Below are 18,017 nucleotides of genomic sequence, written 5' to 3' on the forward strand. Positions count from 1 at the left end.
TTGAGAATTCTCATTATACTGTGTAAATAATGAGGTTAAGTTAATAAGCAACCAAGTTAAAATACCACATGATGCTGGATTTCTTTGTCGAATCAAATCAATCCAGGTCTTTACATCTGCAAGTTATTGCTCAGACGTATAATATAGGACACTGACGTTCGGCATATTTTATGGTACTTCAACATTCCTGCCTCACTGTCTTTTTTCAGTGACCCCTTTTTAAAAAAAATTTTTTTTATTAACATATAATGTATTATTTGCCCCAGGGGTACAGGTCTGTGAATCATCGGGTTTACACATTTCACAGCACTCACCATAGCACACGCCCTCCCCAGTGTCCATAATCCAGCCACCCTCTTCCTTCACCCCGCACCCCCGAGCAACCCCACAAAACCTTTGTTTTGTGAGATTAAGAGTCTCTTATGGTTTGTCTCCTGTGACCTTTTAAAAGAAATTTCAGTAATAATTTGTGAGTGAAGACAATCCTATGGAGGGCTTCTGATTTTTTAATTTGTCATTTGAAAGAGGAAGAAATGTAAATTTTCATTCAGTATCCCTATCAGTATCCCTGCTTTTTAATCAGTATTTTATAGTAAAAGTAATAATGTTTGAAAGCCAACAGAACCTCACGGTTACGATAGTTGAGATTATTTTAAATGGAAATTATTGTGTTATGAATTCAAAATTTATGCATGCTTAATGTCAAACATTAAGAAATCACAGAAAGGTACAGAGAGGAAAGTAAAAAAAAAAAAAAAAATCAGCATTCTGTTCAACGATGACATCCCATTGCTCTTAAGATCACTGGCCTATCTTAGGATTGATTCATCTCCCAGTGCCTTGTTTCTCTGAACTTCTGCTCACACGTGTGCACATCCTCTCCCTTCAACTACAAAAATATGTGCACTTCCTCTCAGAAACTGGATCATAATATTTGTGTTTTTGTTTTTGTTTTTTAACTTGGACACTCATTGACAATTTTTTCATGGTATATGAAAAGATGGTTTTAGTGCCATTGTATGAATGTGTTTAAACAATAATCTAGCTAGCGTTTAGGTGGTATCCTAGAGTTCGGTGTTACAATTAATTATTGTGTATACTTCTTTGTTCAACATTCAGTTTCCTTTTATATATGAGTTGTTAGGAGTAGAATTACTGGGTAGAAGGCTGGGTATATCTTGCATGTTTTTTTGAACTACCAGATTGCTGTCTAGAAAGCTCATGCCATTTTATACTGTCAAGAATAGTGATTTTTGTTTTTAAGAATAGGGATTTATTTATTTACTTATTTGAGAGAGAGAGTGTGCATGTGTGTTGAGTGTGAGGGTGTGCACAGGGAAGGGGAGGGGCAGAGGGAGAGAGAGGAAGAGAATTCTAAGCAGACTCCGTGCTGAGCATGGAGCCTGACCCCCCACCCTGAGGGGGTTGGGGGCTTGATCTTACGACTCTGTGATAATGACCAGAGCCAAAATCAAGAGTGAGATGCTTAATGGTCTGAGCCACCCAGGTCCCCCAAGAATAGTGTTTTAATGTCTTTGTTTCTTTGCATGCTTTCTTACACTGGGTATGATTAATCTTTGTAATTTTTTTTTGTGTGTGTGTTTTTGCCAATCCTATAGTTTTAAAAAAGAGTCTCTCTTGGATTTGTGTTCCTTTGATTATTAATGACAAAACTTTTGAAAAGTGTATTTACTAGTCATTTGCATTTTTTCTGTTCATTTCCATTTGTGTTGTTAACCCATTTTCCTGTTGGTCATTGTCTTTTCTTTCCTTAAATTTCAAGATCTCTTCATAGTATAAGGAGATGGGTTTTTATTTGTTATTCATACTGTCCGTATTTTGCCATTTAAAAACATTTGCTATTTTGAGGGGTTTGTTTTAGGGATATTTTAGCTTGTATATGTATCACTTTTTTTTTTTTTTCATTTGGTACTCCCACATTATAACCCATAACATCTCAGTATGGAAGATTAAAGATTAGATGTTTAAAAAAAAGGAAGGTGCTTTTCAGATGGGAAACCATTGTGCAGATGAGGAAGGTGATGAATTGCTCGTGTTAATTAGATAAGTTTGCTGTGATTACAGTTTCAGTAGCCATATATAAAAATAGAGATTGTGAGAGGGAGATACTTTGATATAGTTGAAAGACTCACTTTAAAGTCAGATAGCCTGACTTTGTTTTTAATTTGACAAGTATCTGTTATGAGCTTATCATACCTTAAATGTTCATAATGGATTTCCTGCATACTGGTTGCATGACCCTGAGTAAGTCACTCAAAGTATTGAACTTCTGGACTCATTTTATTTATTTGTGAAAAGAGGGATGATACCTACTTTGTTGAATTATTGTAAGGGTTAGTTATGGTTTACCTAGCAACACCTGACATATAATTAGCCAATACTAAACCATAGTCAGTATTAATGTCATTATTTTTCATAGTAAGATAATACAGTGTAATAACAGCCCACTATGATGTATACTATCATTGCTGTGGTAGTAATTTAGCATATGGGATAATTAACTATGATTATTATGATTTTTACTAATAGGACGGAGCCTAGCTAGGTTGACTATACTTAGGATCCTATGAGATAAATAGTATACTTACTTCATTTCTTGTCTTACTTGTCCTGTATGGTCTTACTATAGGGTAGGCAGGGCTCATAAAATTTTTCATTTTATAATTGAGGAGCTGAGGCTTTGAGAGAGTGATTGAGTTGTCCCAGGTCATGTGGCTTGTAAGTGATTAATTAGGTTTATATTTTCCTTCTACCCATAATTAAAATTCTTAGTGAACCCAGACTGACCCTCGGTGTGGGAAGGAACAGAAAATGGACTCTGCCTGTAAGTGCCCTGTTTACCTTCAGCTTAGCCATTGTGTGGTTTCCTGTGGTTGCTCCTCTTGCCCTTATCTGGACGTTGGCCTTAATGTGTTAGGTGTCAAGTAGCAGTTAGCAGTGAACCACGCCTCTGGGCATTCACGAGCTTGCAAAGTCCCTCTCTTTTCAGTCTGCACTGAACCTGTAGCTTACTTTAACCAGCAGAATATGACAGAATTAAAGCTTTTCCAGGTCTGGATGCAAGCCTTAAGAAGGACATGGAGCTTTTGCGTTAGGGTTTTTGGGATACCTGACCCATCATGTGAGATACCTTGTTACCGTCTTAGACAGACTATGTGGAAAAGAGGCTATGTGAAGAGAGAGAGGCCCAGAGATGACACGGAGAGAAGAGAGAAGCCCAGTCCTGCCAGTCTTCTAGCTGAGCCCAGTTCCTACCTGCTGGCTGGAAGCGTTCCTGTGACTATCCACCAGCAGGATGAGCAGAAGAACTGCCTCGCTGAGCCCAGCCCTAATTGCAGAATTATGAGCAGATAAAGTGGCTGTTTTTTTGAGCAGTAGGTTTTGGGATGGTTTCAGCAATAAGGAAAACAAAAGAAGGGGTGCCTTGCTGGCTCTGTCAGTAGGGCGGTGACTCTTTGACCTTGGGGTTGCAAGTTTGAGCCCCACGTCGGGTGTAGAGATTACTTAAACATAAAATCTTAAAGAAAAGCAAAAGAATTACAAGAATGTTCTGAAAATAACAATTATGATGGTTTTAGACTTCCCCTGGCTTGCCAATAGCAGACAGTGTTAGAGATAATAGTGATAAATAACTTCCTTTCCAGAAGCTCCTCTTACTCTGTCTTAATCATGTGGGTCTGGCTGATAGTGGGTGATTCTCAGGTGAACCTGATTTCTGTGTGCCGAGTTCCTCCAGAGAAATCTCAGGAGATAAGGGTGCTTCCTGTGTTCAGGTGTCTGAGACCTCTTCGCTATTACCTGTCCTACTCCCACTGTCCGTGGTGCTCTTGATCCTTGTCGGAACTGAATTGGGTTTGGCCTAGGTCGGCCAAGCAAGACAAGACGGAATAGCCTTTCTTCCTCACTTGAACTTGTTCCTGTTCTCCAGAAAAGACTCAGGAGGCGTTTTGGGGCCGGAAGGGGCTAAGGCCAGTAGCCACCTTAATTTTGATCCTGAACACACTACTTAACCGGAGAGACGTCCTACAGGGAGGTGCCGCAACTGCGTGTATGGTTTCTTCTCGCACATCGGTCTGAGTGACTGCAGACTATCATTTTTTTAAACATTTTTTTGGGGGAGGGGTTAAAATGCTTTTTCATCTTACATGAAAATAGATTTAAAATAATGCAGAGCCTGATAGGCTTCCGGATTGGTGGAGGAAGGGCCTCCAAGCCCTTGCTGTCCCCCAACAACAGCAAAAATATGGGCACAACCCCTAAAATGAACTATCTCAGAATTCTGCCAGTTAACTAAAGCCAGCGAATGAACTGAAAATCATCTGCCCGAGAGAAGAAAGTACGGAAACCTGGAAGACAGTGAGTGGGACCTGTGATGTTCTCGCTCATGTTTGCTTCCGCCCTCCTCCTCGCCCATCGTGGCGGCGGGGCCCACCGCGGACAGAGATCCGGCCACTTCCGGAGACCCCTTGGAAGGGCCATCTCTGGAGCACAGTTACTATTTTGTCCAAACTTGAGACTCCCTGAGAAAACTGTATTCTCAGAGAGTGGTTGGCTATTTGATTTGACTCAGAGCTCCGCCGAGTTGGGGGAAGGAAAAGACCCCAGGGCTTTGCTGAAACCACAGCAAGTGTTGGCAGCCTCTCTACCGCTTGAGGCTTTTATTCAGTTGAGGCAAAGCAGCCTGGCTGGGAATTCAAAAGGAAATCCTGGAGGATTAGCCAACCGTACAGAACTCTGAAAAAACGCCACCGCGTTCCTGGATCTCTGAAAGGCTGCGCTGTGTGCAAGGCTATGCACGTTTCTAGGAAAGACCTGGGACAGTGGAGGGTCCTCTCTGATCTTGAGGCTCTGGGGAAGCAGCAAGTGGAAGCTAGGACGGTCTTATCTGCTGCCCGTAGTCAGAAGGTGTAACTTCTCCCAAGGATGCCTTTAGCAAAGGGCGGAAGACATTCAGGCAAGGCATTTAAGGCAGTCTTCTGACTAACCAGTGGCTGACCATTAAATTATAATACAGATATAGGTGTGACTCCTAGGAAGATAGGATTAAAAAAAAAAAGAAGAAGAACTTAAAACTCTAGCCAAAAACTCCTGGCCCCACACCTTAGGGGGTATAGAATCTGCAGAATTAGTCATTAAAGAGCTAAACTAGCAGCTCTGTAAAGAATAAGAACAACAAAACCAGTGATTAAAAAAAAATATCTGGGCAGGGAACATGTACGTGGCTCAGTTGTTTAAGCATCTGCCTTTGGCTCAGGTCACGATCCTGAGGTCCTGGGATCGAGCTCCACATGGAGCTCCTTGCTCAGCAGGAGCCTGCTTCTCCCTCTGCCCCTTCTCCATGCTTGTGTTCTCTTTTCTTTCTGTCAAGTAAATAAAATCTTTAAAAAAAAAAAATCTTGGCAGAGCAGTGTGGAGGATTCTGGTACCAGCGTTGTTAAAATATCTGAAATGTCCAGTTTTTCATAAAAAATTATGAGACATTTAAGAAATGGGAAAGTGTTCCATATACACAAGAAGAAGAAGAAAAAAAAACAGCCATTAGAAAAAAGTCCCTTTGGGGCCCAAATATAGACTTCCGAGACATATACTTTCAGCTAGTATAAATATGTTAAAAGAACTAAATGAAACCATGTCTGAAGAATTCGAGGAATGTATGAGAATGGTATCTTGCCAAAAAGACTCTCAGTAAACCTAGAAATTACTTAAACAGAACCATATAGAAATTCTGGAGTTTAAAAGTATGATAACGGAAATCAAAAATTCCCTAGAGAAGTTCAAGAGCAGATCTGAGTTGGCAGAAGACTTAGCCACCTTAAAGGTAGCTCAATAAAGATTATCTAGTGTGGGGAGTAGAATGAGAATAAAAATAAACAGAGCTCCAGGAGACCTGTGGGTGCCAGCGCATGCGTAATGGGAGACCCAGAAGAAGGAGAACAAAAGAAAGAGGCAGGAAGAATATATAAAGAAATCATGGCAGAAAACTTTCCAAACTTGCTGAAAAATACTAATCTGCACATTGAAGACATTCCATAGACTCCAAACCCAAAGTGATCAACACTTAGATGCATCATAGTCCCATTTACAAAAGTGGAGGATAGCGAAATCTTGAAAGCACCAAGAGAAAAGTAAGTGGTCATAAAAGGGGGATCCTCAGTAAGATGAGTAGCTGACATTTTATCAGAAACCATGGAGGCTAGAGGACATTTTCAAAGTGCTGAGAGGAAAAAGACTCTCCATTAGGAATTCTGTATCCAGTTAAATTCTCTTTGAAAGATGGCGGGAGAAAAATGAAGACATTAAACCAAACCAACCACCACCACCAACTAAAACAACAAACCGGGGGCGCCTGGGGGGCTCAGTGGGTTAAGCCACTGCCTTCGGCTCGGGTCATGATCTCAGGGTGCTGGGATCGAGCCCCGCATCAGGCTCTCTGCTCAGCGGGGAGCCTGCTTCCTCCTCTCTCTCTGCCTCTCTGCCTACTTGTGATCTCTGTGTGTCAAATAAAATATTAAAAAAAAAAAACCAACAAACCAAATCAAACAAAATAACAACCTGGAGAATTTCTAGTGTTGGCAGACCTGCTTTACAAGAAATATTAAAGGAAGTTCCGCTTGAGGTTGAGATGAAAGAACAGACAGTAAACTAGAAAGGACTGGACCGTAAACTATAATCCACGTGAAGAAGTGAGGAGCACAGATGAAGGTAACTACAAAGTTATTATGAAAGACATACATAGGAAAGTACACAAATGCGTTTGTCTTTATAATTTTTTTCTCCTGTTTTAAAAGACAACTGCATATGGCAATAACAGTAAAACTATACTGATGGGCTTATAATGTATAAAGAGGTAGTTTGCTTGGCAATAATAATAAAAAGGAAGGAAAAAAATGGATGTCAGAGGAAAGTTTTTAATTATTACTGAAATGAAGTTAGTGTTAATCCAGATTAGAATGTTTTAAGTTAAAAATGATCCTTGTAAAAAAAAAAAGAAAAAGAAAAGATCCTTGTATTTTCCAGGGCCACCACCAAGAAAATAACTCAAAAAGGGTAGTGAAAGAAAGGACAAGGGAATACAACAGGTACCCCAGAAAATATTTGTTTAACACCAAAGTAGGCAGGAATTGAGGGAGCGATTTCCTGAGCTCCAATATACTCTTGTAGAAGTTGTGAAGTAACTTCCATGTTAAATAATGTATTCGTGTACTTTTTAAGGAAATGTTACCAATGGAGTGTTTCCGTTCATGGATCCTTTCATGGGGCTTGAGTTTGTGATACCACCAGACCCTTACCAATAGATTTTTTAAATATGGTATAAGGAAAATGCACCAGAGTGAAGTCAGTGTGATTCTATTAATCCTTGGTTCTGAAGTTGAAACTGGAGATGAAACAGTAGCCTATGGAAATGAGAGATACCCTTTATTTTGTTACTGAACGCTTGGGTATGGAAAATTGAGTCCTTTTCCTTCCTCTAAATGCAGAAAAGAAAAGATGAGCAAAGCGCTCTGGAGAGCAGAGTAGATGCTGGGAAAAATGCATCTGGAGATAAATGCACATAGGAAAGTGCTGTTGAATGGAGAAATGTTCTGGGCAGTATATTTCAGAAGCCTTGAGAGGTATTTCTATCTGCATTTTCTGTGTGTTTGTTGATGCTGTTCTCCATGGGTGCTCAGTTCCGTGGAGATCCAATGTCATTGCAAGAATTGTTCATTGCAGTGTAGAGCTGCCACAATTATATTACATATGCTTCAGAAAATAAAACCGGTATTTAGCTTTATGTTATGAAGACCGTTTAATTATATCAAACAATACTTGTTAATTTCCTTATTATAAGAGAAGTGATGAAATTGCATTTTCTTACTGCTCATTTAAACAATCATTTAAAAATGAAATTCTCAATCTGTTTTCAGTCCCAGCACAGTTGAAGAATATAGCACAGTTGCATCTGTAATGATGGCTCACTCAACTGGGAACATCTCTCTGGGTGAGAACAAGTAATATTTTTAAAGGCCTCCAAGTAATTCTGATGTGGCATACCTCCTTTCCATTACAAATAACACATTTAAGTCATAGAACCCTTGAATCTTATAGAAATTAGTGTTTTTAAGAGATTACAGTGATTAAAATGAAATCTGCTCTTGTGAGACTCTCTTGTTCTCTTAAGCAAGTTATAGTGAATATTTCAAGTACTTTTTTTCTTAGTACCTTTTTGGAGACATTTTTATTCCTAGTTTTTAAAAATCATAGTAACTTTTTAAGTGTGCAGTTCATTAGTGTTAACTATATGCCCATTGTTGTACAATGGACCGTGAGAGTTTTTCATCTTATAAAACTGAAACTCTATGCCCACTGAAGAGGACCTCCCCTCCTTGTGAGTACCTTCCCCTCACTTCTGATACCACCTTTCTACTTTGTTTCTTTGAGTCTGACAACTTTAGATATCTCATTTAAGTGGAATCATACAGTGTGGTTGTTTTTGTTTTTTTGGTGATTGTCTTGTTTCACTTAGCATAATGTCCTCAGGGTTTATCCATGTTGTAGCATTTGATAGGATTTTTTTTTCTTTTTTAAGAGTGTATAGTGTTTCATTGTATGTGTATCCCTCATTTTCTTTATCCATTCTTCCACTGATGGGCATTTAGGTTGCCTGACCTTTTGGCTGTCATGAATAATGCTGCAGTTACACAGGGTCGCAAGGATCTCTTTGAGATCCTGTTTCCAACTTTCTTGGATCTATATCCAGAAGTGGGATTGCTTCATCGTATATATGCTAAGTCTGTTTTTAATTTTTTGGGGAACCTCCCTTTTGTTTTTTACAGTGGCTACACTAGTTTACATTCCTACAGTGTACAAGCATTTCGGTTTCTCCATATCCTAGCTAACACTTGTTATTTTCTGTTTTTGTATTTTCTCTTTTCTCTTTTCCCTCCCTCCTTCCTTCCTTCCTCTTTTAGAGCGGCTGTTCTGGTCATTCCTAGGTCCTTACTGCTGGTCCTCTTTACTTCTGGAATTCATATGACACCACATGCACATTTTACTACCTTATAAGACAAACTTAAGCTGCTGTTTTTTTTTTTTTTTTCCCCTAATTTCTAAGAAGATAGATTTGCTTTAAAGGCAAGTTTAGGGATTACTGTCACTGGACCGGCTTTGCTCTGGTTTCCGAGAAGTCCGTAAGTGTTCCATGTGTAGATGCATGACCTTGATGTGTAAATAATGTGCCTCTTCAACTCTGTCTGAACATTGGTTGTCTCCATTTCACTTGCCCTGCTGCATCTGCTTGTGAATCTTTCTGTCATCCATTCTCCACAGATTTCTTGCCCAAGTGGAGTTGTACTGCCAAAAGCTTTGCTTCAGAGCTGGTAGACCAGCTACCTTCCAGGGCCCTATATTTGATGATCCTGTCTAGACCATTAATAGTAAGTACAGATTATAGATGATGTCTGTGATAATGTTCAAGGTAACAGTTATTAATGCTTGTAGTCCGTCTAGTGTTCACAACTGCGTAAGTGTGAGCATTTTATGTTTCACAGATATTTTAGATTGATTGGGTCTCCAGTGTTGGTTCTAACCTGCCTTTGATTCTTTCAAAGATTATACTGTGTTGTTGTAAGACTAGGGGAAAACACACTGAATTTGGGGGCAGATCTGTATTCAAGTCTTGACATAGCCACTTGACCGAATTATACCTTCGGATAGGTTAATTTTCTTCTCTGAGTCGGAAGTCCTATCTGGAAATTGGATTGTTTTACTTAACCTTTTATTTTAAAGGTGTTAACATTAAAAATAAAACCACCAGTTATTTTACTAGCAAAAATGGGTTTATTCAGGAATAGCAGAGACTTGCAATCTAGGAGGTACAAGATATGGTAAAACCATTGGCAAGTCTGGGGAACAAAGGGGAGCTATGTTCTTTTATGGAGGAAAGGGTCAATTTGGAGGGCTCTTATCAACTAAAAGCCCTTTGCATTAAACCAGAAGTTGGAGGTATGGTGGCTTCTCATTGGCTGGGTTATGAATGTCTCTCATTGGCTCCACTGTTGCCAGGGAATGAAGAAGCCTTCCTCCTTCTGGAATAGGAAAGTAGTGTGCCTGCAAGGTTATGGTCTCTTCCTACTGAATTTGCAACTGAAGAGGAGGGGTAGGGCCCAAGAGCTGCCCTTGCTGACTCCCAACTCCATTCTAAATGAGATTTCCTTTTATTAATGTTCACAAAGGATTCATTGATACTTTGAGCTTGTGATTTTAGGAAGTCTTCACCAAGGAGGCTATCCTGTTAGAATTTCCCCTCTGACAGTGAAGGTGAAAGCATTTTCATACTCCTGTGGTACTTAAATGACCCATAGCTGACAGATGTCTTCTCAGTTTGATTTTCAGTTTGCCCATTAATTGAAAATGTCATTTAAAACAGTAGGTTCTGAAAAAAAAAAAAAAAGAGAGAGAGAGAGAGATGCGTACATCTCATTAACATTTCTGTTTTAACTTAAAACTTATAAACTGTCCTTTGATTAGGACTGAGCCTTTCTCTGTAGTGTAGGTTGGCTGATTGGAACAAGTCTTTCATTAATCAGCATTCATAACAAATCCTTTCAGTTTACATGTTGCTACTTTAATGCTTTAAATTTCAGAGAACTGAAAAGCGGTGGTTCTCAGTGTGATTCCCAGACCAGCAGCATCACATGGGAATTTTTTAGCCTGCAGATTCTTTGCTTTCACTCTATACGTACGGAAAAAGAAACTAAGGGAGTGGTACTCAGCCATCTGTTTTCACAAGGCCTCCACACTCAAGTTTGAGAACCACCATTCTATATTTCAGATTTCCCCCATTTTTCTGTTTCTTTTACCAATTTTAACAGCAGTGTTTGTAGCGACTTGCATTTAAGTTTTTCCTAAGCTTCTGATTTCGTTTTTGAGGATAGAATCCTGTTCATTTTTACTCTCATAGCTGATCTAATATTTATTAGATCTAATATTTATTGTGAGTTTTCAGCATGTCCTGGGTATCTCCACTGTCGCTGGAGAGGAGGTGGTTTCATTCAGCAAGTTGGGTAACTGAAGGTCGGTCAAGAGAGCTTCTCGCATATATTTTCCATACAGGCTTACAGTTTTCTCTGTTCTCTCTATCTTTATCGCCGTTAACGCAGTGTGCATGTTTTAGGCTTGTTGGTTTGTAAGTAGACCGTGGAGCTTGAAATTTGTTTTTGAAAACTCTCTGTTTTAGGTCAATATTATGGGAAAGAAAGAGATCCGCTCAGCGGTTACTGCTGACACCAGATAGGAAACTGCACGGCAGCTAGTACATGAGTTGAAAACAGGCGGGTATGTTCTTTGCTAGCCTGACACATACACCTTTTGGTCCAGCTTAGGGTGCCTACTTTGATTATGGGGAAACCAGCCATATGTGGGATTAAGTCCGTTCAACACGTCATGATGGCCATTTGTACCAAAGCGCAAGGGAAGCATTTGCCCACATGGAGAGACGTTAACGGGTTGCATGATTTCATCTGGAATCCGACCTGCTGAAATGAAAACATCGGTCTTTGGAAGTGTTCTGGATGGAGCTTTGATTGAGCTGCTTTTTTAAATCTATGTGTAAATTATTGGCTCATCTCAGAAAGGGGCAGGGCCCAAATAGCCTGTCTACGCAGACTCTGGGTCATCTTGTGCTGCAGTGGTGGGTCATGGTGTGGTGATGAGACATCAATAGAAGACTGCCCGATGCAAAGAAAATAACTGTTATGTAACAACATCCCGTGTCCTGTCCCACTGAAGGGGTTAGGATACGGAATTGTTGTTTGTTGGTGTTCCTTGTTCAGTGACACAGCAGTCTAGTTCTTCCACCGAGAAAGTAGTTGTTGCTATAAACTCGATTTTTTTTTTTTAAGATTTTATTTATTTGACAGGCAGAGATCACAAGTAGGCCGAGAGGCAGGCAGAGAGAGAGGAGGAAGCAGGCTCCCTGCTGAGCAGAGAGCCCGATGCGGGGCTTGATCCCAGAACGCTGGGATCATGACCTGAGCCGAAGGCAGAGGCCTTAACCCACTGAGCCACCCAGGTGCCCCTAAACTCGATTTTTAAAAAGTAATGAATGTTGCTTAAATGCTTAAGGTAGGGTGAAGTTTTTGCTAGCATTAGGCTCTCAATCCACATATTTGATATGCAGAGCATAAATTACGGGTCTGCATTTAAATTCCATTTTGCTGTCCAGAGAAGCGTTTATAAAATTAATAAAAATTGTGGTTTCATGCAAAACTGAAGAAAAATGAGAAGACACAATTACACAGAAAATAGTTATTGAATAAGTTTTGAATGGTAACTGTAAGCTAATAATATATATGTTACCATTATATAACATTCCTTGATGGTGTTGTTATCTAGATTTTATGGATGGGAAAAATGGATTAAGAAACCTGATGATTTGCCCAAGGTTATTTGACTGGTGGTTGGTGGAGCTGGGATTTGAACTGTGGTCTGTCTAAGGCTAAGGCCCAGGCTTTTAAATACTACTTTACATCTTAATATCTGGTAACTTTAATATTCCTGGCCTGTTTTTAAAAACTTCTCTCTTCCTGTCAATTCCAGAGATAACATTCAATAACTTGACAACGGTGACCTTTCTAAACAAATAAAGAGTGTTACAGAACCAGATGGCCCAAGATTATATTTTATTTTTCTGGCTCAAAATAAATTGCTTGCTCTAAGACTGATAAAATCCAAAAAAGACCCTCTGTGTCCTAGGACTTCATCAGGCCACATGGCCAGCCAGTGCCCTTTATCCTGAGCCAGTCACAAGTACAGAGCCTTATGTCTTTATACTCTAATTTAGATTAGGGCCTAATGAAAGGGCAAGAAGCAGCTTTGTTAAATGAGATCATTCTGGCCTTCAGTAATGGCGGTGCGTTAGGGTAGAGAGATTCTGAGGATTTAAAGGCAGGCATACCACTCTCTGTCTTATTAAGTGGATGTCCACCAAAAGAAAGCTGATTTCTAATTTAACAAGCTCCCAAATTAGGCTTTCTTTAAGTAGGATTTTTCTAGTAATTAGAAGTCTTAATCTTAATCATTCAAAATGTGGGTGGGGATCTTTTTGAAAACGTAAGACAAATATGTTAGAAAAAGAAAATTCTGTACTGGACACGTAAGTTACTGTATCACACATAAACAGTGCCTTCACGAGCTCAGTTACACGCCATGAAGTTCAGGTTTAGACAGACCAGGTCACCCAGGGTGGGCATGGAAAGGTTTCGGGATACATTTCAAAGCGCCAACAGTAATAAGAAACTGTGGACTTAAGAGTCAGGAGGCCTGTGTTTTAGTCTTGGCTTCGCCATGCTCCGTCAGGATCATTGACCAAGTGATTTAAATTCTCTGGGTCTGTTTTTCTCCCTTGTAGAATGAGGCCAGAATTGTATCACCTGCCTTATTTCATTACAGGTTTGTTCTGAGAATCAGATGAGGGAGCACATCACAAAGTCACGGTGACGTTCAAGTAAATGCCATGGTTGTCGTGGCCTGTGAGCAGGACGGATCTGCATTTGGCACTGTTCTGTGATTGACCAGTTTGTTGATTTCGGGAACTATAATTTGAACAGATTTCAGAAAATTAGAAAAGATACAGCCAGAGGCTTCGTATCTGTTCCCAACTATCTTAGCAAGATAAATAACCCAAAGAATATTAGAATGTTAGTGCTAGAAGGACCCCTGAAGGTCGTCTATCTTACCCTCCTTATTTTAAGACAGAGGGCACCCTCTTAATCATATTTTTGTCATTTCTGCCATGTTTATGAGCGTACAGAGTAACACTGTCACCAGCATTGTTAATTGTGAAGGGTGTCAACCGTGTCTCAATCTTGATAGATATAAATTTCTGATAATGTAAAGCCAGAGGAAAAAGTTAATGCTTGGAGGCAGGATCATGTTGTGAAAAGAGCCTGGGCTTTGGTGTCTAAAGCTGGGATGGAATCTTGATTCTGTCACTTACGAGTTTTGGGACAGTGGGAAACGTACTTACTATTGGGTACAGTGCACCTACTTCACTCTGCCTCTTCCCCTGCCACGCAGGCTACATCTGTACCGTAACCATTTTCACAGGTGATTTCTTGGGGTCCGAGACGAGTTGCCTTTTTATATTATTTATACTAACGGTTCCTGACCTTTTCTCCCCATCTCCAACAGTGATTCCTTAAGATTGCAGGGAGAGGTTGTGGCAAACCAGAATCTTGGAGTTGTGAGTCAGGTGTAGTTAGAAAAGGCTTCCCTTTGATGCTGGTTTAGGGAGTTACATATGGAGCTGTTATTTTTAAAACTATAATTGTGTTGGGCCATTTGTCAAATTTTTGTTTTACATGATTGAGTTTCAATTTGTCTGTGTTGCTTTTGCTTATATTAGGGGTTACATGTGTTTAGAATGCATTAGAAAGCTAAATGGGCAGTTTTTTAAATGTGAGATCATAAAATACTATTAAGTATACTCTCCTGAGAAGGTCTCTTCTAAAAAAAAAACAGAAAATATTTTATCACTGAAAACGCATTAAGAGCAAACACGATGGGTATTTACAATTCCTAGTCAAGAGTAATGACCTTTGTGTACTTCTAAGAGCACAATGTTAAGAGATTATTCCATAGTTTATGTACTGATGATAATAGGTTTGCTTTTCTTGGACTTATTAAGAATATTCTTTGAATTCTTCTTTGATATCCTGGAAATATACAAGTTGATCCTTAAATCTGAAAAGTGAAAATTCAAAACCAACTACTTATTACTTCTAGATTCTTATGGGACTGGACCAGAGAAAGAAAGCTTGGTAAATAAAGAAAATAATCTACAAACCAGAAGCCCATGATTCAGTGTGAATTTTCTGTGACTTATCAGCATAGCTGTGGATGTGTTTCTCTTTCTCTCTCTTGTTAATTAAATAAATGGACAGAATTTCTTCCTTGATCATCTGTGACATAATTTCATTGTAACCAGTAGTCAGTGGCTTTCATGAAGTTGAATTTTCTTAATATGAATTTGTACAGAGAGGCTTTATGTTTGTCTAAATTTGGGCTATACTGTTTAGAGAATGGGTATTGCAGTTTTTTGAGATAGTAAATTGGTTGTGAAAAGGGATACTAAAGTGTAGCTTTACATTTTTTCCACTCGTTTTTACATTGTCCCTCAGAATGTTTAGTGTTTTGTCATGAAATTATGTTTTTGTGCAAAAAAGAAAACAATCGGACGAAAATAACGAGAAATGTTTTCAGTTGTCCAAGGCTAATGTTGATTTAAATAGGTCTGGGTCTTCATGGTTGACAGCTACAGATAATTAGCTTTTTCTTCCTTAACAAAGAAAGCAAATGGAGCTGCAAGACATTCATTGCCTTTTCTGTCATCGTAATAATAATGTATGTATTTAACTTCTGCAGTTCCTTAAATTGATTTAGTGCTAAGCTGCCTACATTACGTGTAACAGGAGTGACAGGTGAAAGCTGCGGCACACATTTGCGGGGCCGACTCGAGCCTTGATTGACAGCAGAGTTCCTCTCTACAAGAACTAGCAGTGTTTGGAGCTCACAAAGGGCCAGATACATAATTCTTCAACTTGTAGAGCAGATTCACCAAATGAATTTTAAAAAGTGATTGCCGCTCGGTGTATTTGAGCATTTACGTTCTCAGCTTTGGGTCGGGGCACCAGCAGACAGAATTTCTCCTGACTGCTGGAGAGGAGGGAATTCCGTTTGAGCATGTTAATATTTGTAATTTAAGATCGATACTTCCAAACTGGAGATCAGGTTCCAACTTTGTACCCAGTAGCTGAAAATTTTGAGCTGTGACTGATTGACCTTACTTGAAGAAGCCGAGTGTTACATCTATTTGAAGGAGGCTTTAAAGACTGTAAATCGAGGTATCCTTAAGTGAAAATATCCATTTTCACATCTCCGGAGTTTCATCTCTGGAAAGGTTTACCTACAGGGCTTGATGGTTTCCTTTGGTCAGAGTGGCTGAGTGTGATCATCTTTCACAAGTGCTCCAACTGCTCTGCATTTCCTTCATTCCTGTGACCCATGCCCAGAAGCTAGGATTGAAAAGAGTCTTGGTGACTGCTGTGGAAAAATGCTCTATGATGAACTCCGAATGCTTTTTTGTTTTGGTGACACCTCCTTCTGTGTCTGTGGGGTTGAAGGGGAGCCCTCCGTGTCCGTGTACATTGGCAGCCTCTACTGGCCATTGCACAGAGCAGCACTGACCTCTGTGTTTTTTGCTCGAGCCTGGATATGATTTTATTTGGGCTCACCTCTCCCTTCCTTGGTCCTAATCCTCTTTGTTACCCCTTTTTAAGGACTACTTTATCTTTTGAATATTGATTTATAGCTATTAAAGAGCTACTAGCCCAGTGTTCTTATCAATTAACTAATACCTTAGATGAATTCGTTAGAATCTTGGGAGAAGTTGAAAATGTAACCTTGCCCTGAGAAATAATTTCCATGTAAGAGGTAAGCTAGATTTCTTCTTTTAATAGATTTTAAAATACTTTCTTAGTTGCATACCTTTGGGCATTCACTTGTGATTGCCACATGACCCCGAATCCCCTAAAAGAAAGCCTTGACTCAATGATAGATTTAATTAAAGAGATGCTTATTAATTCTCTAGATTTAGCTGTACCAACTCTCTTAGAGGTTTCTAGAAAATAGGAATAAACTCTAATTGGTTTTATGAATATAGGTACCTTTGAGGGTTGGTGGAAGGTCTAGATTTTTTAAGTTTAAAATATCTGTAAATAAAATACCCGGTGGCAGTAAGCCCTGGGTTATTTTGGTTTAAGGGTTTGAGACTCATAATATATTTGTTTGGGCACCCTTTGACCACAGTAGCTAATTTCCACCACAAAACAGATGCATTTGTTGACATTTCAATTTTATCAGTGGCTCTACTGGTCTCTTAGTTATCTGTGAGTCTCTTGGCATTATCAAACAAGAAACATAGCTGAATCTTTTTGTATAGTCCCATGAATGATGACTCTCATTCCTTTTGTTTCCACTGCTCCGGGATTAATATAGGACAGTACTGCTACTGCTCCTTGTTTCCATGTTCGTTGTCTTCTGATTCAACCCATATAGCATGAGCATATGTATTTCACCAAAACATTGCTTTTATCAAATCGCATTTTTATTTATTTTATTTTATTAAGTGGGCTCTGTGCCCAATGTGGGGCTCAAACTCACAACCCTGAGATTAAGAGTCACACGCTCTACCGACTGAGCCAACCAGGTACCCCCCAATCACACTTAAAAAAAAAAAAAAAAAAGATTTATTTTTTTCTTGAGTGGAGGAGCTGAGTGGTATAGAGGATAGAAAAAGAAAAGAACAGTGGGCTATTTTTGCCCTAGTTCTGGCTGTATGACCTTAAGCACAAAAATATACCTCCCTGGACCTCTGTTTCTCCATTCTGTAAAATCATTTGTTGTGAAAATTGGTTGAGATAATGAATGTGAAATTGCCATTACTTGTACTACTACAGGGTAAAAAGATCAAATTCCTAAATCTAGAATTTCTTTCCTAACAGCTCCATTTCTGTACTATGCCTGCCATATAATAGGTGTTCTCGGATAATTGAATCCTATCTTTTCCCAGCCTTATCTTGTACTTCTCTCTAATCTTCCAATTCAGGTAAGTAGCCTCTACTTTCTCCGCTGACAATGTTGTTCACAGCCCAATCTCTCTGTCTCAACCTCGTTCGTTTTTTCAAACTCTTTGTTCAGGAATGGTCAAGTCTCTCATATCTCATTCTGTCCCCTTTGCTTTCTTTTTCAATGATGACAATCTTCCTGTCTTTACCACTCACCACTCTGCTTTGGTATGTATAATATCTTGATTATTAATAGAAGTGTCCTGTGTGTATGACTCTTCTTCCCCAGTGTATTGTAGGCCCTTGGCATACAGGAATAATAGGTTTGATTTTGTAGTTACTCTTTAGGGATATTTTTTAAAAAATTTATTTATTTATTTATTTAAGAGC

General features: G+C 39.3%; 1 protein-coding gene across 19 annotated transcripts in view; it reads left to right on the forward strand.

The window, feature by feature from the left end:
- Positions 1-18,017, forward strand: part of RFX3 (regulatory factor X3) — a 440,711-nt gene that overhangs the window by 194,348 nt on the left and 228,346 nt on the right. For 4 of the 19 annotated variants that reach the window (XM_082694402.1, XM_082694408.1, XM_082694407.1 and 1 more), the window contains exon 2: positions 7,929-8,002. The exons of the other annotated variants lie outside the window; for them this stretch is intronic. In XM_082694402.1, the coding sequence (XP_082550528.1) occupies positions 7,969-8,002 (34 nt within the window). In that variant the 5' untranslated portion in view covers positions 7,929-7,968. The remainder of the gene's footprint in view (positions 1-7,928; positions 8,003-18,017) is intronic. 19 annotated transcript variants of the gene reach the window in all.

This window comes from Mustela nivalis (genome assembly GCF_964662115.1).
Source record: "Mustela nivalis genome assembly, chromosome: 13".
Lineage (NCBI taxonomy): Eukaryota > Metazoa > Chordata > Mammalia > Carnivora > Mustelidae > Mustela > Mustela nivalis.